Raw genomic sequence first — 21,540 nt, 5'->3', positions numbered from 1 at the left:
GGCCAAAATGTACACCAATGCCTTATTCAACATCCAGCATAAAAGCAGGGCAGAGTGCTGGTTGCAGTGTGCGATTGCATTTTGTGTATTTACATTTATATCTCTATTTCGCCACAGCAATCTGCACCTGCTAAGGGTTGTGCGGGCTGAAATTTTCCAGAAAAGTGTATAATGTGATGGAAAAATGAGTCCAGCCAGCAAAGGAAGCAATATGGATAATCACAATACATTAGTAAGTGCCTTGTATTAACTTTCTCTACATAATAAATGCCACTTACTGAAGTGAGACAACCCCTCTAATGATAAATCTGGTGTGAAACTCATGAACATAGCTAACCATGCCCACTTTTCCATCCATATTTCAAAACTGGAGCGTGTGGTGTAAAGATGCAAAAACTCGCAAGATTTTTGCACAAATTCAAGTCCAAAACATTTTTTAAAACTTTTTGAAGCCAGAATTCTGGAGTGAGGGCATGATAACTCAGGGCCTGTGTCTCCTAACCGATTGCTCTCTGCCTCTTGCCTGGCACAGTTGTTATTTGCATACTTCAGACAGTGGCAACACTCCAACAGGAACATATTCTGAGCTTGCAGAACAAAGCTGTAAATGTCCTAAATGTAAAAGGTGGCTCCTGGATTGATGCAGAAGCTTTCTGCAAGGTCAAGTGGTAAGATATATTTAATTAACCAAAATAACGCAGCACACAATTTCCACCCCGTCTACACGGCACATCTTGCAGGTGATACACTATGACAGTATTTTTATGTCAAAGTAATCTGAATAGCAGTAACAAGATTCATGTAGTTCCACAGTTTTAACCTCATACTTTTTATTGACTACAGTGAAGAAGCAGATTTACTGTGTCTCTTAACTAAGTGTCCATTTTCACGATTTTTATGAAACACTAAGGGGCAGAAGTCAGTTTGTTTTTCAAACCATTTTGCGACGCTGAGAAGCTGTTGTTCACAAAAGGCCTGTCCAATGAACTGAAGGCCAAGTGGCAGTCCTCGACTGGAAATGCCCGCAGGAACGGTTATTGCAGGAACACCTTTAGAGAGAAAAAAAAACAAAAAAACATTGAAGCAAGAGTTAAAGGGGTTGTCCCAGGAAAAATATTCTACATTTTTCAAACCAGTACCTGGATCTGAATAATTTTGTAATTTCATGCAATGAAAACTGTAGGATAGTTCCTGGTTATTCAATATAATTTTTTCTGCTGTTTGTTCTTTTGCTGATTGCACATGCTCAGTTCCATCCTTCAACTGCCACCAGTTGTATCCTCCGTTAGGTGACAGTTACAAGACACTGCCCGATGCAAAGCTGACCTGCCAGCTTGAAATGTCTGATTTTCAATTTTTACATCAATGATGGTACAAAGCTAAATATAACAAATAGTACAACATATTCCCCCATGCTTTAAAAAATATTGTCAGTTGTGTCAGCAACAAATGGGCAATGTTTAATACAGCAGTGAGGTCTGTATGTCCATGTAGAACATGGACCTAACGGCTCAAGGAGACAATAGTCTACAGGGGTTTTCAGTCTACATGGTCCAAAATAGGCCATACTCTAAGTAAAAAATGGTGAGTAGCACCACTTCTCTCTATGGGTCCTTGTGCTATCTGCCTGTATTCCGTTGTACACACAAGATAGCACATGGACAAAAAAATACAGCTTGGCCCATCTCTTACATTGGTGGCATATTGCTAGGATATGCCACGAATGTCTGATAGGTGCGGGTCCCACCTCTGAGATCCACACCTACTGTATTTTTAGAACGGAGGCCGCTAAGTGGAGGACAGCAGACAGCCCACGGGCACCTATTCATTTCTGTGGGAGTGCCAAAACTAACTGCCCGCTGGCAACGCTATTTTTTTTATTTTTTTTTATAATTTTTATTGAAAATAAAGAACAAAGAAATTACATACATTTCTTGTACAAAGAAATAGTTAACATCATTCCAATTACCGTATAATAAAATGTTACCAAATTACAAATATTGCATATCTTGTCATTCTCAAAAATACAAATCATAGTTGTTGAGTACAAAAAAAGAAAAAAAAGAAAAAGTGCAATACATACACACAGTAATAACTCCTCACCCCACCCCAACTTTCTTGCAGAGAGACGAACTTTCTATCCCATATTAGAAAAACATTATGTTGTGATGCTTGGCGAGCATAATATAAACACTATATATACCTTTAAATAGGTACCTAGTCCAAAATGTCAGGACCAAACAGCTATTCCTATTTAATTTATGTTAGGGTTCTCCTCAACTCACTATACTTGCCCTAGTGCAGAAAGCCACCGCTTCCAAATAGTTAGGAATTTGGCTGGGCATCTTCTTTTCAAATATATTCCTCTTTCCTATCTCAGTATGTTGTTAATTCTACTAATAAATTCCCGTTTAGTGGGTGGGTTCTGTTCTATCCAATGTTTAGCTATTAATATTCTAGCTTAAAATAGTAGTCTTTGTATACTTAACATTATTCCACTATCACCATTTATCACATCCATAGTATGCATAATCTCAAATCACTCACTAGCTGTATTTAGGTTGTCTGGGCAATTATCTTCAAAACTTCTTTCAAATATGGTCCTAACTCAAGACATTCCCAGAACATATGCATCAAAGAAGCCTCCTCCATCCCACATTGGGGACAGCATGAGTTCGGTTGTATACCCATCTTGTGTAGAAATACAGGGGTTTTGTATACTCTGTGTTACGGGTGGGCGATATGGCCTAAAATCTATATTGCGATATAATTTTAAGCATGTGCGATATGCAATATATATCGCGATATATTGTTTTCTATATTTCGGGGGGGGGGGGGGGTAAACTTTTTATTTTTTACTTTCTATTTAATAACTATTACCCTTCTTAAGGGCTAGAACCCTTGTCATATTCACCCTAATAAAGCTCTATTAGGGTGAATAGGACTTTACACTCTCCCTGCTGCCCTGTTCTTTGTGCACACAACAGCAGGGAGCTGACCATGGCAGCCAGCCTCTGATCCGCCCCCCAGCCCCTGATCAGCCCCCCAGCCCCTGATCCGCCCCCCAGCCTCTCCCTCTTATCAGCCCCCTCTGGTAACTCAAACCCACCCTCCCTCCCTCCCCAGTATTAATCATTGGTGGCAGTGGCCACAGGGTCCCCCTCCTCCCCATCATTGGTGGCAGTGGGCAGTTCCGATCGGAGTCCCAGCAGTGTAATGCTGGGGCTCCGATCGGTTACCATGGCAGCTAGGACGCTACTGAAGTCCTGGCTGCCATGGTAAGTTAGTGAGCAGCATTATACTCACGTGCGCCGTGGCCGCCGGGCGCTCCTTCTTCTCATAGGTCTGTGCGGCGCATTGCTAATGCTATAAGCATTAGCAATGCGCCGCACAGACAGAAGAAGGAGCGACCGGTGGCCACGGCGCACGTGAGCATAATGCTGCTCACTAACATACCATGGCAGCCAGGACTCCTGACTGCCATGGTAACCGATCTTCACTACCGCTCCGTGGTCATATCGCGGTCTGGCGATATAGGTGATATGCACAAAATCCATATCGTGGCACAAATTTATATCGCATATCGCCCACCCCTACTCTGTGTTTCAAATACAATTGGGAGAGACGCTGGGCTTTACTAAGCTAGGATTTAATGCGAGGACATTATCCAACTGCTCCTGCGTAATAGTCCCAACATCACGTTCCCATTTATCTTTGATAGGTAGACAGCACGATGTAGTTTTGTCAAACAGATGCCTATAGATCATAGAGATAAATCCCTTAGAACTGCCACTGCGCATTACCTGCTGCACTATTGGAGGGGATGGTGACATTGATACGCCTTCCTTGAACTGCGCCTGGTACGCATGCCTCAATTGTAAGAATTGAAAAAACACAGTATGCGGAAGAGCAAATTCCTGTTGTAGTTGTGCAAACGATTTCATAACACCTTCCTTCTGAATTTGATGAAGTGAGAAAATACCCTTATCTTCCCATGGAGAAAAACCTTCTAACCTAAATATCTCAGACAACCGTGCGTTACGCCATAAAGGCGTATTATCATATAGACCCTGGACACCAACCAAGTCCAAGTCCTTAAATTTAGACCAAATTTTTGCTATTAGTGATATTGTGGGATAATTCCCAGGCCATGTCTGCAGTTTTCCCCAGGCCGCCATAGAAATGGGTATTCTTTGTTTCATAATAAATGACGCTATCCTAGCTGGGGGCCCCAAATTAGTATATTATCCCCATCCCTTGAGATGCTGTACCTGTGCGGCTATAAAATACAGCCATGGATTCGGCAGAGAAAGGCCCCCCTCCTCCTTACCCCTTTGTAGTGTCTCCATATGGATTCTAGGCTGCTGTTTTTTCCATACTAGGGAGCAAAAAATACCCTAGATCTTGTAAAATACCCTTTGAGGGATCCATATAGGAGAATTATGTAATACAAACAGTAATAGAGGCATCGGCATCATTTTAATTAGATTGCACCGACAACTACTGATGAAGGGAGTTTACACCAGGCATTTACCTTTTCTGTAAATTTATGATTCAGGGGGTCCATATTTACCTTAACATAATCTGTGATTGTTGGTGTTATCATGATCCCCAAATATTTAAAGCTATGCGCGATTTGTAGCTGAATCTGCGTCCAATCCAACTGTAGTGGAAGGGGGTCAAGAGGAAGGATCACTGACTTATCCCAATTAATTGTTAGTCCGGAACGCTTTCCAAATTCGGTGATGCAGTTCATAATTGGGTGGATAGAGTGTGCTATATTTCCTGTATATATCAGCATGTCATCAGCATATAGGGAGATTCTCTCCTCCAGGGGATCCAGTGGAAACCCTCTCCAATCGGGAGACGCACACACCCCGTTTGCCCTAATTCTGGCCAGCGTCAGCGTTGAGGGACACCACCGCGCGGCAGCCCCCAGTGTCCATCGGTCTCTGGAGATTAAGAAATAATCTCCGAAGATTAATGGAGGTACTCTTGTCCAGCATAAATCCCGACTGATCCTCATGTATAATGGAGGTAATCACTTTATTCAGGCTATTGGCTAGTACCTTTGCATTATTTTCCCATCAGCAGTTAAAAGGGAGATGAGCCTATAGGAGTCTGGTAAAGTTAGGTCCTTCCCAGGCTTTGGAAGTACCACCCCCACCGCCTCCCACATGGATGTAGGTAGTTTTCCCAATCGCAAAGCATCTTTAAGTGAGTCTAATAGGTGAGGGAGAAGAGTTTCCTGATAACATTTAAAGAATTCAGTCAGCAGACCACCAGAGCCCTGGGCCTTCTTGTTAGGAAAAGACCCAAGAGCCGCTCTAAGTTCCTACATTTCTAAGGGCTCATCCAGATATCGGGCTGATTCTGGTGACAGCATTGGTATAGGTATTTTGGCAAAATAGGACTTAAGGTCACTAGCTTTCTTGTTTAGTTTTGAAGTGTATAACTCCTTGTAATATCTATAAAACTTATTAAGGATAACAGAGTCATCTGTAGAGTGGATTCCTTCTTTAGTTCTAATAGACATTATTCTAGATGGGCCCTCCTGCCAGCAGACCACTCTGGCCAGTAAACTGCCCGCACAGGAAAAACTGTTTGTTGTCTGCAGTATGGGTCAGATGTTCCTTCAATTTATCCTGTGCCTCCCTCCATATAAGCAGCCTCAGAGTCTTTTACCTCCCGCTGCAAAGAGTTTGAAAGTTCCCTACTTTTATTTTTCCGCCTTAAAATTTTTTGTATGTATAAACCCCGGACATAGGCTTTCATGGTGTCCCAGATCATCCCCATGGTGTCCCAGATCGTGAGTATAATGCTGCTGAACCTACATTAGAGAGAAAAAATTATCTGATCTGCTCTGTCAGGAGTTCCCCCTCATCCAATTGCTGGATCCAGAATGGATTAAGTTTCCAGAGAGAGGGTCCACTACGTTCCCCGCCCCTCACCAGATGCATTTCCAGTCGGATAGGGGAGTGGTCTGATAAACTACGTGGTAGGTATTCTATACCGGAGATAAATTATGAAGCCTCCAAGGACCCAATAGGCGAATCTATTCTGGAGAGAGAGAGTTATAAAATGTTGAAAAACAGGAATACTCGCGTGTATCTGGATATCGGATTCTCCACAGATCATGAAGATCCAGTTCGCGCAATAGCTTTGCCAATGAGGTCTCCGGGGTACCCGTTAGAGTGGGGTCCTGATGAAATTTCAAGGAGGGATCCAAATACTTTAATTGTACTTTATATATAGAGCAATATTAGCAAACATATCTCCCATCAGGATCGATCTCTGAAGAGTAGCATTCAAAAGGCAAAGCATTGTGTACCAGAATGTTAACCCTTCTAGCATGTGAAGAATAGGTGGAATGATAGGCAGCATGCAAGATCTAGGAGTTACTAAGTAGTCTCTAAGAGTGCTTAGACAGATGTGTTTCTATGAGACACAATATGGCCGGTTGGTGCAGTTGCATAGCCATAAAAACTGCCTGACGCTTTGTGGCATCAACCATGCCTCTAAAATTCCACACTATGACCTGAGTCTTACCAGCCATATTTTAGAAAATAATAGATATACGTAGGTTATTTACGACCATATAGATTATTCTCTATCCAGTGGCCAGCTAAACAAAAAGGTAAGTCGTCTCTCCGCAAAGTCCCCCCCAGTACAAAAAATATAATAAAAAAGAACTCCAATAAAGAAACTTTCCTTTTGTCCCAAAAAGGGGACATGGAGCACAAAAGTTTTCTGTAGCGGATAAACAAGAAGAGGCGGCACCAGGGACCCGCCCCCAACAGTGCAATGCAATCGAACAGGTGCACTATGAATATAAGGGTATCTTTTAAACATAGTACCCAGAGCAGCAACAATTCTAATGTAACAAGCGGCTTTTTGGTCATGTAATATAGAGATATAAAAAGGAAGCAGATAACTAATCAAGAAGAGTGACGGCTAGGGACATCAGTCTGCTCATTATAACTGACCATCCGGCAATATATCTTAACTAAAAGAGGAGAGTAGTGTGATGCAGAGTGAAGTACATGGATGCCAAAATACTCATCGTTATACTATGGTGACCGCTGTGATGTCCTCATTGACAGACCCCTTTTTCAAATTTTGATCCAATGTTCAGCCAGTCCCAGAAAAATGTTCAGCCAGTCCCAGAGCTCTCATGTAGGTGCATCCAGCGGGTGGCATCTTCAGGCGATTCAAAGAAGTGAATCTTCCCGCCAGCGACTACACGTAGCTTGGAGGGATAGAGCATAGAGTACTGCACATTTTTAATTCTTAGGTGTTTTTTAACATCCAGAAATTTTGCCCGTCTTCTTTGGACCTCCGCCGAGAAGTCTGGAAAAATGGATATCTTATTGCCATGGATAGTTAGATCCGCATGATCTCTTGCATTGCGGAGAATAATGTACCAGTCTTGAAAATGCAGGATCCTAAGCAGAATTGGTGTGGGGGGTGCCCCTGGTGGTGGGGGGCAGAATGGCACCCTATGTGCCTGTTCAATTGCAAATAACGGAGACAGGGAATTTTGACCAAACTTATCCTTGAACCACTCCTTAAAGAATAGCGTACCATTAACCCCTTCTACCTTTACTCCTACCAAGCGAAGATTATTACGGCTTGATCTGTTCTCCAAATCCTCCGTTTTATTTATAAGAAGGGTGATGATGTGTATAACCTTGGCCAGGTCCCGTTTTACAGGGGGTACTTGATCTTCCAAAAGACCCACTCTTTCCTCCACCCCAGCAACACGCTGATTAACTTTTCTTACGTCTTGCCGGATAAAAGATACACTTTCTTGAAGGGACCCCATAGATGTATTTAGGGTCATTAATGCAGAGATGCAGCTTTGTACTGCCAGAAATATATCTTTATTTGTAGGCTCTGAGTCTTGTGGCAGAGCATATTTAGATAACTGTGACTGTGTCAAGGGCTGTGTAAGTGAAGCTACACAAGCTCCCCCTTCATCAACTCCCGCCTCTTCCACGGGGGGGGGGGCCATCTTGGCAATCGCATTTTCCCCTGGAGACATACATATGAGGGCGTATTTCTGTTCCCTCTATCTTCCCCTGCTGTCCTAATTGTTCCAGGTGGGAGGCCACGTCTGCTGACCTAGTTGACGCGGCGGCGCCATGTTGCTTAGCCGGAGTTGGACCCGCGCCCTCCTGATCTTTCCTTGTTGTGTGGGTCATGGCTGAAAACACTTGTGGGGCACTTGTCCACCGTCTCCGACCTCCTTCCTGTTGATTTGGAGGCTCCAGCCCCAGGATGCCTGAGGATATTGTTAGTTGCCGCTCCGGAGCTCAAGGCGCACGTCTCCTCACATTGCCAGCCAGGCCACGCCCCCCGGCTCAGCTATTTTTAGAAGTCCCATAGAAATAAATGGGAAGCACACTGTGCAAATGCGGCCACCACTCCATTCACTTCTATGGGGCTAATAGAAATAGCTAAGTCAGCGCTTGGCTATTTTCAGCAGTCTTAGGCCTCATGCACATGACTGTTCCGTTTTTTGCGGTCCGCAAATCGTGGATCCGCAAAACACGGATGGCGTCCGTGTGAGTTCCGCAATTTGTGGAACGGCACGGACAGCCTTTAATATAACTGCCTATTCTTGTCCGCATGCGCGGACAAGAATAGGACAGGTTATATTTTTTTTGCGGGGCCACGGAACGGAGCAACGGATGCAGACAACACACGGAGTGCTGTCCGCATCTTTTGCGGCCCCAATGAAGTGAATGGGTCCGCATCCGAGCCGCCAAAACTGCGGCTCGGATGCGGACCAAAACAACGGCCGTGTGCATGAGGCCTTATAGATATGAATTGAGGGTAGCCATGCATGAGCAGTCTGCTCTCCTTCACTTTGCGGGCTCCGGTCTAGAAATAAGTGTGGGTCCCAGAGGTTTAAAACATCAGTGCTACAGCTGTAAGGTTTAATTCACATCTGCGTTGAAGATTCTGTTAAAAAAGCTGTGTTATTTAGCCCAGTAAAATGCTGGTTCCTTTATGGATATGCAAGGCGATGTTTGTTTAAGTCATAAGACAGATCCAGTGCTGCAGTTTTTTTTTAGCTTTTCTATTCCTAGTAAGGAGCAGAAAAATTGAAAAAAAACAACAACGCAGATCTAAATGTACCCTAAATCATGTGTACCTAAACCACATTATCACAGCTTGAAACTCACTTCATATGAGGGATATTAATCAACTGTAATGTAAAAATACCATGCATATGGTATTCAAGGCCATTCTTAAAGGGTTTGTCTGAGATAATTATAAGTCTTTGACAAGCCCCTGAAAAGGTCTGAAATAAATAAATAAAACAAAAAAACAATGCTATACTTACCTCTTTCTCCACTGCCGTTCTGGTCTTCCTGCAATTGCTTGTCTACAGACTGCAGTGGTGACATGCAGGTATATGGTACGTGACTGCTGCAACCAATCACTGTCCTCAGTGGTATACTGCTGGGGACAGTAATTGGCTTCTCTGGTGACGTGCCACATAACTTCATGACACTGCCGCAGTCTGTAAACAAACAGCGGCAGGAAGACTAGAACGGGACTATTCAGTGGCTTCTCCGCGATTTTTAAATCTTCTTAAATAATGCTTACCAGCCATGTTGGCACACTGTGTAAACACATCCTCCTGGGCACTGCGAGTTCTGTTATCCTCTTGGATGAACTCTAAGTAGGGAGTTGCATCTCCTAGCGTGGTTGGAGTAAGTAAGACATCTACACCAGATTTGAAGACATTCACAAAGTCATCTGCTATCAAACGTCGCACTTTCTGAGCCTTCAGAAAATACTTTTCATAGTTTCTGAAACAAAACAAACGAAACTTAGTAAGGAGATTGTCTGTAAAATAAACCAAGATGCTATGAGCAATAAAGCATAAAGACACTGTGCAAGTGAAACTGCACAGAAGGTAGATGTGCCATGAGCACAACAGTTTCAAAGGCTGCAGAGAAACATATCACAATTTTTCTTTGATTAAGGTACACGCCAGGAGAAAAAAGGCAATACAGTGACCACCAATAATCTCCAATATAATATACAGAGAAAGTATAAAAATAAAAATAAATCTATATTTTATTAGACATAAAATCAGAACAATAATAAACTGGTGAAGACGAGGGCAAGTTACTGCTACAGAATGGAAAGCAAACCAATAGGACATAGGATTCTATAAATACTGACTGATACAGGAACAGTAGTTGTATAGTACCACTTCAATAAATAAAGTTAAGCTAAAATACCCCCAAAGCTTATCGTACGGAGAGATTCCTGACAAAGCCAGCTCGGTGGTGAAACAAGCGCCGAGGACACATCTCATTATGGGTATACTTTGAAGACTTTATCTATGTGGTTCACATATTTGTGCCACGTAGGAACATCCATTTTTTGGTTCCCTTTTATTTCAGTGAGATTGACACTAATTCTGGAGGGCCCGGTTAAACTCTAGCACTGCTATATATTTTTATATATTAATATATATTTTCCATCTACCGTTTGGTGCCAATAGGAGTCTCTCAGTACGATAAGCTTTGGGGGTATTTTAGCTTCCCTTTATTTATTGAAGTGGTACTATATAACTACTGTTCCGGTATTCGTCACTATTTATATAGTCCTATGTCCTATTGGTTTGCTTTCCATTCTGTGGCAGTAACGTGTGGCTATACTAACTTTCCCTCTTCTTCACCAGTTTATTATTGTTATGATTTCATGTCTAATAAAATATAGATTTTTTTTTATACTTTCTCTGTATAGTTTATTGGGGATTATTGGCGGTTATTGTAGGTTTAATATTGAGAGTAGCTGGGCCCCTGTGTAAGCTTGTTATGTGCTTGTTACTTTTTGGTAATGGATTTATAGCTTTTTAGCCTGATGATGTGGTGCACGACTCAAAGAACACCAAAGACGTGGATTGCCCCTTCACAAGACATAACATATTGGATCAGTACTTCCTGGAGTGTTCCTTTAAGGGGTCATGGGACCTAGCCTTGTTGAGCTAGGTATAATAAAGGGGTATTCTGTTCCGGGGACTGCACGTGCTGTAAAAAAAATAACAGACCTTAAACTCGCTGACCCCCAGCAGCTTCCATTTTGATGGTGCCAGGATCCCCACTGTGCTCCACTTCCTGCTCCGGTTCTCAACACAAGGACTCCCCCAGTGACTGGCAAAGCAGCAGTCACAGTCGTGTTGAGAACAGGAGCAGGTAGTGGAAGGCAGTGTGAACCTCGGCACCATTGGAATGGCAGCAGAAGGGGATCTGTGAGGACAGTTTAAGTTCTGCTATTTTCTTAGATCATGTGCAGCCCCTGCGACAGCTTTTTTCTTGTGCTGGAACACCCCTTTAAGTATATATAGTATATTAATATACAAAGGTAAATGCAGCCCTGCCATTAATATTTTTGTAAACTGAAATATGAGCACTGGGCCAAGACAATGGAGAAAATATGATACATAAATCTTCTGCATGAAACTAGTGAATATAAAAACAGATACATTGTATCAGCTTACCTATTGTTTTTTTAGGAGATCTGGTGACTTACCGGACTCTCTATAGGAACTGCTAGGCAGAGGCTTCCACCCAGCAATGAGACCGGTAATATCATCGGCACTAATGGGCGGGCTTTAGCGCTGCCCTAGCCTGTAAAACGGCTAGGGCAGAGCTAGAGCCCGCCCATCAGAGCCAGCAACGTCACCGGGAACACTGCTGGGTGGAAGTCTTCACCTAGCAGTGAGCCATTGCAAACAAAAAAGGCCATGCTCATGTCAGGGGGGCGGGAGGGGTGAAGATGGGGATATGTCCAAGCCCTTTAAATCACATTTTTATGTTTAATATATTTTTAAAGAATTTTTGCTGATGTTATTTCAAATTTAAATATCTAGATTTAAACAAAAAACGAAAATCCTGCAGTTTTTGCACTGGCCACTAAGCGCAATAATAGGCGCCACTTCTTGGTCTGTACAGATCACTTTACTGCAGTTATATATTATTCTAATCCCGCCTACAATGATAAGGAGATATCCCCTCTGTGTATAGATAAGAATCACAGATCATTCCTAGACAACTCTCCTATATAAGTTAATAGTCGCCTCCTGACCACTGTGTCTATGGACTATGGGGCTGGCGTAATTTTTTTTTAATGCTTTGTAAATGTTGTTAAGAACAGCTCAGGCAAGATGGCCACCCCCATAATCAAGTTCAGAAAACAGAAATCAGATTAGAAAAAAAGCATATGTGTTACTATCTCGTTTTATCTGGCAGATAAAATGTTGGTGACACATTTCCTTTAAGTTACAGCTAGAAGCTAGCCTGTTTAGTTTGGGCATTTCCCTGACATGGCATCACCTGCAGTTTGAAGAAAGATTGTGAGGCTTCGTGTAACTGACGCAACCATATCAGATTTTTTCTTTGGGCGGTTTTGTAACACAATTTATATCTTTGTGGAGCCCGAGTGTAACTCTAATGAATGAACAGGTTCTTCCAAGTCTTAGGTCAGACAAAACAGCACAGCTGACCTATCAAATGTCTTTTCCTGCTGCTCTCCATACTCTCTTCCCCTCATTCACTAACAAGATGAGTGACTGGAAGAGGATTCCCCCTCTACCCCTCTCACAGCTTAAGGTCTCACTGCTGTAGCTTCTCACTGTCTTGTAAATATGGTTCAATCCAGAGGGATTTTTTAGGCGAGATAGAAGATATATGAACATTTATATAAGAAGCCACTTTCATCTAATTGAGATAAATTAAAGACTTTTAGATCCATAAGTGCTACTGATTTATGTTTAAAAAAAAAAGTTATTTTAGTAATGACAGGTTTTCGTTTTATGTCTTTTGATTCCAAATGAACAGTATATTCTGAAACAGAAATAACTAATTATTAGATAATATTCATAATCTATTGTTCCCAAAAGACAATACATCTGCTAATCACCAATTGTCCTTTTTAATTCCTGCTTTTTCCAGTAAGTCAATGTACATCATTAGGCCTCATGCACACGACCGTTTTTTTTTTACGGTCCGCAAAAACGGGGTCCGTAGGTCCGTGATCCGTGACCGTTTTTTCGTCCGTGGGTCTTCCTTGATTTTTGGAGGATCCACGGACATGAAAAAAAAGTCGTTTTGGTGTCCGCCTGGCCATGCGGAGCCAAACGGATCCGTCCTGAATTACAATGCAAGTCAATGGGGACGGATCCGTTTGACGTTGACACAATATGGTGCAATTGACTTTCAATGTAAAGTCTGGAGTCTCTTTTATACCATCGGATCTGAGTTTTCTCCAATCCGATGGTATAATTTAACTTAAAGCGTCCCCATCACCATGGGAACGCCTCTATGTTAGAATATACTGTCAGATATGAGTTACATCGTGAAAACTCATATCCGACAGTATATTCTAACACAAAGGCGTTCCCATGGTGATGGGGACGCTTCTAGTTAGAATATACTACAAACTGTGTACATGACTGCCCCCTGCTGCCTGGCAGCACCCGATCTCTTACAGGGGGCAGTGATCAGCACAATTAACCCCTCAGGTGCCGCAAACCCCCCCCCTCCCCAGTTTGAATATCATTGGTGGCCAGTGTGCGGCCTCCCCCGGCCCCCCTCCCTCCCTCTATTGCATTATTAACATTGGTGGCAGTGTGCGGCCTCCCCCGGCCCCCCTCCCTCCCTCCCTCTATTGCATTATTAACATTGGTGGCAGTGTGCGGCCTCCCCCGGCCCCTCCTCCCTCCCTCTATTGCATTATTAACATTGGTGGCAGTGTGCGGCCTCCCCCAGCCCCCCTCCCTCCCTCTATTGCATCAATAACATTCAGGTTTTTGACGGACAGGATACACGGATCACGGTCTCAGGTTTTTGACGGTGCATTTTCCAATTTTTCCACGGACCCATTGAGAGTCAATGGGTCCGCGAAAAAAAAAAAGAAAACAGCACAACGGCCACGGATGCACACAACAGTCGTGTGCATGAGGCCTTAGAGAAAGAAACCATTACAAGGACTTGTGTACAAAAGATGCTTATGTCTGAACAGTGTGTGATGCATTTTAGTATGCCAGTCATATTTTTTGATACTGCAGAATATTTACCTACATTTCTAAAAACATACTGCTACAAAATGGCATTAATGTATATTTACACCTTACTGATACGATTTGCCCAAGGTCTGAAAATGAATTACTGGGAGATTCTGATGACCATTTGTCAGGTGAATGGTATGGTCTCATATCACTATATGCATCAATGTCCCAACACATACAACATTACAGATAACATTATAATTTAGCTAAATGTATAAATATATAATAATAATATAATACCAATATATAATGATATAATAAATTGGAACCACACAAAATCTATCAGTTTACAGAAAATACTGTTGTCTGAATTTCTCAGTAGAACAACTTCAAGCTTTGGGGCTCAAACTTCCGACAATTATGTCTTTTTTTTTTGTTGCAGATTTCAGGTTTGATATACACTATATCAGGCATCCTCAAACTGTAGCCCTCCAGCTGTTGCAAAACTACAACTCCGAGCATGCCCGAACAGCCTACAGCAGGGCATTGTGGGAGTTGCAGTTTTACAACAGCTGGAGGGCCGCAGTTTGAGGATGCCTGCACTATACGGTGTTGGGAATTTTCTTCTGTGGGTCTCCTTGACATATATTAGAAAGGGTAAAGACTATAGAAGCTGACACTATGTTGAGATATTTGTTTACAACCCCTCTAAAATATTGGTGCTGTAGGCTTGTTAATTATCTTTCCCTCTTTGTAATAATTAAAGGGGTTCTTTGGGTTTTTAGTATTTATGACCTATCCTCAGGATAGGTCATCACTATCAGATCGGCGGGAGCCCAACACCCCCACGGATCAGCTGTATGAGAAGATGGCGGGCGCAGTGTGCACGTGCCGTCTCTCTTCCTGCTGCTATGTCTATGGCAAAGCAGCAGTGAGCAGGTACACGACATGTGCACGATATCGGACCCTCCACCAATCTGATATTGATGACCTATCCTAAAAGACTGAAGAACCCCTTTAAGTTTAAGCTACACGTGATTTAAGGAGTTTCCGGCCTAGGAGTCAACCAACTCAACACTGTAAAAGCATGTCACTAGCAGTGATGTGTCATCCTAGCACATGTGACTGCTGAATCCAGTAAGTGGCTGCATCCGTCATGGGACCAAGTCTCTTTCAGTCTGGCAAGGACCGGAAGCGGCCAGGAACCAGGCAGCGGCATGGGAATGATGGGACTCCAGACAGGCGATTATTTTTTAATTTTTTTATTGAGCACAAGTTCAGAGAGTTGGGTTGATTGACTACTACATCGGACAACCCCTTTAATAATGTTTTCATTCCTCACTATACACCAATGAGGGATTTATAAATTGGAACTTTTAAATCACAAAACAGACATAAAATAAATGTAAGGCTACAATGTAAGAATGATAAATGTAAGAATGATAAATAAGTAAGGCTACGTGCACATTTGTGGTGGATGTTCTGGCAGGAGCCTCTGTTGCAGATTCTTGCAAAAAATAAAGGAGGAAATAGTGCTGCATGCAGTAGTATTTCATCCGTCAAAATGCCAGCACTCACACTGGAACCCAACAGAACCTATTGTAATGAATGCTAAAAAAAAACAAGGTCTGAGCAGGTAGGTCCCCTAAATAATGGTAAAGGGGGGTTAGTCACTGAAAATAAGGAAAAGGCAGAGTTACTAAATGTTTTTTTTTAGCTCTGTATATACAAAAGAAGATAAATGAGATGATATCTGTGGTGCTGGGGCTGTTAGTACATCAGTAATATATTCAATTGGCTAACTGTCGATGTCCAAGCTAAGTAAAATAAAGTAAATGTGAACAAGGCTCCAGGTCCAGATGGATTACACCCAAGAATGCTTAAAGAGCTCAGTTCAATCATTGCTGTGCCCCTGTTTATAATTTTTAAAGGGTAACTGTCATATTTTTTATTTATTTGCTAGTTTATTAGAGCTAGGCATGTATACCCGAGTTAGTCTGTCAATGGTTGTCAAAAGATCTGTAATTACCTTATAATAACAGCTTTCATTAATGTCCTCTGTCCCTTTCCACTGCTCCCTTAAAAGATCATTGCTAGGGCTTGTCTGTCTTTCCTTTAGTATAAACAGAAGAAAGAGGGGCGGTCCGCCACACTGCATGTCTGCATTAGTCTTCAGAGTGAAGAGGTGTGTCTCTCAGTAATCCAATCTGATTGGCTGGCAGGGAGCTGATGGCTACAGCAAATGTGTATGGGAAGTGAGTGAAAGCAGCTTTGGCCTCAGAGAACTGGCGGAAGAGCCATCTTGAGAAGGTCCTCACATTGTAAATGTTTAAACAGCCGTAACTAAGGGAAAAACTCAAGGAAAACAGTGGTATGTGAAGAAACTAAAGATTGCTTTATGCATAATGCTGCTGCAGCAGTAACATATGCTAAAATAGATTTTTTTTTTTATGAAAACATGACAGTTACCCTTTAAAGATTTTCTAGGTACTGGTACAGTGCCAAGTGATTGGCGCAAGGCAAATATGGTGCCCATATTCAAAAAAGGATCTAGGTCCTCCACAGATAATTATAGACCAGTTAGTTTAACTTCTGTTGTGGGAAACATGTTTGAAGGACTCTTAAGGGACTATATACAGGAGTATAAGACTGTAAATAATATTATAAGTGATAACCAACATACCGTAGGTTTACCTAGGACAGAAGTTGTCAGACTAACCTGATTTGTTTTTATGAGGAGGCGAGTAGTAGCCTGGACAGAGTGTCAGCTGTGGATGTAGTGTTTCTGGATTTTGCAAAGGCTTTTGATACTGTCCCTCATAGACGTTTACTAGGTAAATTAAGGTCTATAGCAGGGATGGCCAACCTGAGGCTCTCCAGATGTTGCAAAACTACAACTCCCAGCATGCCTGGACTGCCAACAGCTATCAGCCTACAGCAGGGCATGGTGGGAATTGTAGTTTTACAACAGCTGGAGAGCCACAGGTTGGCCATGCCTGGTCTATAGGCTTGGAAAGTATAGTTTGTAATTGGATTGAAAACTGGCTGAAGGACTGTGTCCAGAGAGTTGTGGTCAATGATTCCTATTCAGAATGGTCCTGGGTTATAAGTGGTGTACCCCAAGGTTCAGTGCTGGGCCCTCTATTATTCAATTTATTTATTAATGATATCGAGGATGATATTAATAGCACCATAACTATTTTTGCAGATGACACTAAGCTATGTAGTACTGTGCAGTCTATTGAAGATGTCCATAAAATACAAGCTGACTTGAACACTCTGAGTGATTGGGCATCAACTTGGCACATGAGGTTCAATGTGGATAAATGTAAAGTTATGTATTTTGGTAGTAATAATCTCTGTGCTTCATATGTCCTAGGGGATGTAACACTGGGGGAGTCACTTATAGAGAAGGATTTGGGTGTCCTTGTGGATGGTAGATTAAATTACAGCACACAATGTCAATCAGCTGCTTCTAAGGCCACCAGGATATTGTCATGCATTAAACGAGGCATGGACTCGCAGGGCAGGGATGTAATATTACCACTTTACAGAGCGTTGGTGCGGCTTCATCTGGAATATGCAGTTCAGTTCTGGGCACCAGTACATAGAAAGGACGCACTACAGCTGGAAAAAGTACAGAGGAGAGCGACTAAACTGATAAGGGGAATGGAGGGTCTTAGTTATGAAGAAACATTAAAAGAATTGAATTTATTTAGTCTTGAGAAGAGACGTCTAGGCTACTTTCACATTTGCGTTCGGGGCTCCGCTTGTGAGTTCCGTTTAAAGGCTCTCACAAGCGGCCCTGAACGCATCCGTCCAGCCCTAATGCATTCTGAGTGGATGCGGATCCGCTCAGAATGCATCAGTCTGGCAGCGTTTGGGCTCCGTCCAGACTTACAATGGAAGTCAATGGGGACAGATCCGTTTGAATTTGACACTATATGGCTTAATTTTCAAACGGATCCGTCCCCCATTGACTTTCAACGTAAAGTCAAAAAGGATCCGTTTGCATTACCATGAAAAAAAACGGATCTAAGCGTTTGCATTATAGGTGCGGATCCGTCTGTGCAGATACCAGACGGATCCGCTCCGAACGCAAGTGTGAAAGTAGCCTTAGGGGGGACATGATTAACCTGTACAAGTATATACATGGGCCATACAAAAGATATGGAGAAAAACAGTTCCATGTAAAATGCCCTCAAAAGACAAGGGGGCATTGCCTCCGACTGGAAAATAAAAAGTTCAGTATCCAGAAGCGTCAAAACTTCTTTACTGTAAGAACTGTGAAGATGTGGAATAGACTTCCTCAGGACGTGGTCAAAGCAGGAACAGATTTAAAAAGGGTTTAGATGAATTCATAAAAGTAAACAACATTAATGCTTATGAAAACATGTAGAAATCTGAGTCTCACTTCCTTCTGGGATTCGCGTACCCACCTATCCCTTGGTTGAACTTGATGGACTTATGTATTTTTTCCACCGTATCAACTATGTAACTATGATGGGAGCCAGTAGTGTCTTGCATGTACCAGAATCTAGGTGCACCTAGCCTAAAGGCAGACCCAGTATTGATTACTGATTTAAGAATGTTTAAAGAGGACCTTTCATTACAATAAAAAAATCTAGGGATCGACCGATATAGATTTTTTAGGGCCGATACCGATAATTTGTGAACTTTTAGGCCAATAGCCGATAATTTATACCGATATTATGTGAATTTTCATTTTTGAAAAAAATATAAGAATCCTGCTGAAAATGAATATGTTTATTGTTAATGTGTATTTTTTTTTTGTAAATCTTTCTTTTTCATTTATACTTTTATATTTCATTTATATTTAGGCGTTTTTTTTTTTTTTACTAACTTTTCGCCCCCTTAGGGACTAGAACCCTTGTCCTATTCACCCTGATAGATCTCTATCAGGGTGAATAGGATCTCACACTGTCCCTGCTGCCCTGTGCTTTGTGCACACAGCAGCATGGAGCTTACCATGGCAGACAGGGCTTCAATAGCATCATGGCTGCCATGGTAACCGATCGGAGCCCCAGGCTTACACTGCTGGGGCTCCGATCGGAGGAGGAGGGGAGAGGGGACCAATGATTAATACTGGGGGGCTTAGGGGGGGGGGGGACACTGCTTCCTTCTCCCCTGTGCTGCTGAGGGAACACAGAGAGCGCTGTCAGCAGCGCGATCAGTGTTCCCGATTCGTTATCGGAATATCGGCAAAATAAATGCCAATACCGATAACAGTCAAAATCCTCAATATCGGCCGATAATATCGGTAAAACCGATAATCGGTCGATCCCTAAAAAAATCTAAACTATATATGCTGACATGGAGAGCGGCGCCCAGGGATCTCCCTGCACTTACTATAATCCCTGGGCGCCGCTCCGTTCTCCCGGTATAGGCTCCGGTATCTTCCGATTTTCGGCTCAACTGGGAGGAGCCTGCTCTTGTTCTCCTGGGCGTCTCCTTCTCCCAGGCTGTAGCGCTGGCCAATCGCAGCGCTCAGCTCATAGCCTGAGAAGGAGACGCCCAGGAGAACAAGAGCAGGCTCCTCCCAGTTGAGCCGAAAATCTGAAGATAACGGAGCCTATACTGGGAGAACGGAGCGGCGCTCAGGGATAATAGTAAGTACAGGGAGATCTTAGTTTAGATTTTTTATTGTAATGAAAGGTCCTCTTTAACTGGGTACAATGAATACATGAAACTGCTATTGATCAGGATAAAAAGTGTCAACACTGCATTACAAAAAAACAATGACCTACTGTTTCAGAAGGAAGAAGTTTCCAGATAATATTCTGCCCCTTACGACATCATTAAATCCTTCTCTTCTGGTTGCAGAATACATGGCTTCTGTCGAGTCTTTGACATTAGCTCGATGCCCTGTAAAGCACAAAAGAAATATGTCAAGCATAAAAATAAAAAAATCACATGGCTGAAAACACAAACATGGCAGACCATGAAAGCTTGTTTACATGTGCAGCTGAAAAGCGAAGCAAAGTAAAGACAAATGAAAGACATAAGTCATGGAGAGTGATTGGATATGTAAGAGGCAAAGGCGGTAAGTGCTCATCAAATATTGTCAGACATGTTGTAGTAGTATACAGCTGAGGTTATACACAGTAGTCACATAATTACAGTTCCATCAATTTCAATATTTCTCAGATCAATTATATAACAATGTTAGATTATTTATAAAATTCAATGCCATTTTCTATTAGATAAGCATCTAGATACATACATAGGGGGTCATTAATTATGCAGAAATACGCCTATATTAAATTAATCTGCAAGTTCTCCCCGTTCACGCCAGGTCTAAAAAAAGTGGGTGTGGTGTGGGTGGGGAAGGGGACGGGCTGGCAAGCCCATCTCATTCATCATTTCCTACGCCTGTTTTAGGCTACTTTCACACTTGCGTTCATTGCGGATCCGTCTGGTGTCTGCACAGACGGATCCGATCCTATAATGCAGACGATGGGATCCGTTCAGAACGGATCCGTTTGCATTATAGTTTAGAAAAAATTCTAAGTGTGAAATTTGCTCAGACGGATCCGTCCAGACTTTACATTCAAAGTCAATGGGGGACGGATCCGTTTGAAATTGAGCCACATTGTGTCAACTTCAAACGGATCCGTCCCCATTGACTTACATTGTAAGTCTGGACGGATCCGTTTGCCTCCGCACGGCCAGGCGGATGTCCGCCTGCTGAGCGGAGCAGAGGACAAAAGGTGCCAGACTGAGGCATTCTGAGCGGATCCGCATCCACTCAAAATAGAAACATAGCATGTGTCGGCAGATAAGAACCATTTGGCCCATCTAGTCTGCCCAATATACTGAGTACTATGAATAGCCCCTGGCCCTATCTTATATGAAGGATGGCCTTATGCCTATCCCATGCATGCTTAAACTCCTCCACTGTATTTGCAGCTACCACTTCTGCAGGAAGGCTGTTCCATGCATCCACTACTCTCTCAGTAAAGTAATACTTCCTGATATTACTTTTAAACCTTTGCCCCGCTAATTTAAAACTATGTCCTCTTGTAGCAGTTTTTCTTCTTTTAATGCATTAGGGCAGTACGGATCAGTTCGGGGCCGCTTGTGAGAGCCTTCAAACAGAACTCACAAGCGGAGCCCCGAACACTAGTGTGAAAGTAGCCTTAGGCGTAGAAAAGGGTCTAAATGCAGAACCGCTAGGAAGTGGTCTTAAATTTCGAACTGGTGCTAGATTCGCCTAAGTTGTGTAGAGGCCAGCGCCTCTTCATAAAAACTCCGGCAGATCCACCGACTGACATAGGGGTTATTAAGACAGGCGTCTAAAACGCAAATCTTAATAAATGACCCCCATACTATGTGCCATTTCATACTTGACTAAACTCTAAGGGGGTCATTTATCAAAGTGGTATAAAAGATACAGCATAACATAAGACAGTGTCAAAAGCCCTGTTACAATGCTATTGACAAGAAAACATTATAATACCGTGTATATGAAATGAGAAATGTTT

The 21,540-nt window shown here is 42.5% G+C and overlaps 1 protein-coding gene across 1 annotated transcript in view; it reads right to left on the bottom strand.

Annotated features, from left to right (window-relative positions):
* Positions 1-808: 808 nt before the first annotated feature.
* QRSL1 (glutaminyl-tRNA amidotransferase subunit QRSL1) overlaps positions 809-21,540 on the bottom strand; it is a 54,851-nt gene continuing 34,119 nt past the window's right edge. Inside the window, exons 9-11 of the mRNA XM_044290260.1 lie at positions 19,804-19,921; positions 9,619-9,824; positions 809-1,049 (exon numbers count right to left, since the gene is read on the bottom strand). Of these exons, the coding sequence (XP_044146195.1) occupies positions 838-1,049; positions 9,619-9,824; positions 19,804-19,921 (536 nt within the window). The 3' untranslated portion in view covers positions 809-837. The remainder of the gene's footprint in view (positions 1,050-9,618; positions 9,825-19,803; positions 19,922-21,540) is intronic.

This window comes from Bufo gargarizans, chromosome 4 (assembly GCF_014858855.1).
Source record: "Bufo gargarizans isolate SCDJY-AF-19 chromosome 4, ASM1485885v1, whole genome shotgun sequence".
Classification (NCBI taxonomy): domain Eukaryota; kingdom Metazoa; phylum Chordata; class Amphibia; order Anura; family Bufonidae; genus Bufo; species Bufo gargarizans.
This window is presented reverse-complemented; position numbering and strand designations above follow the sequence as displayed.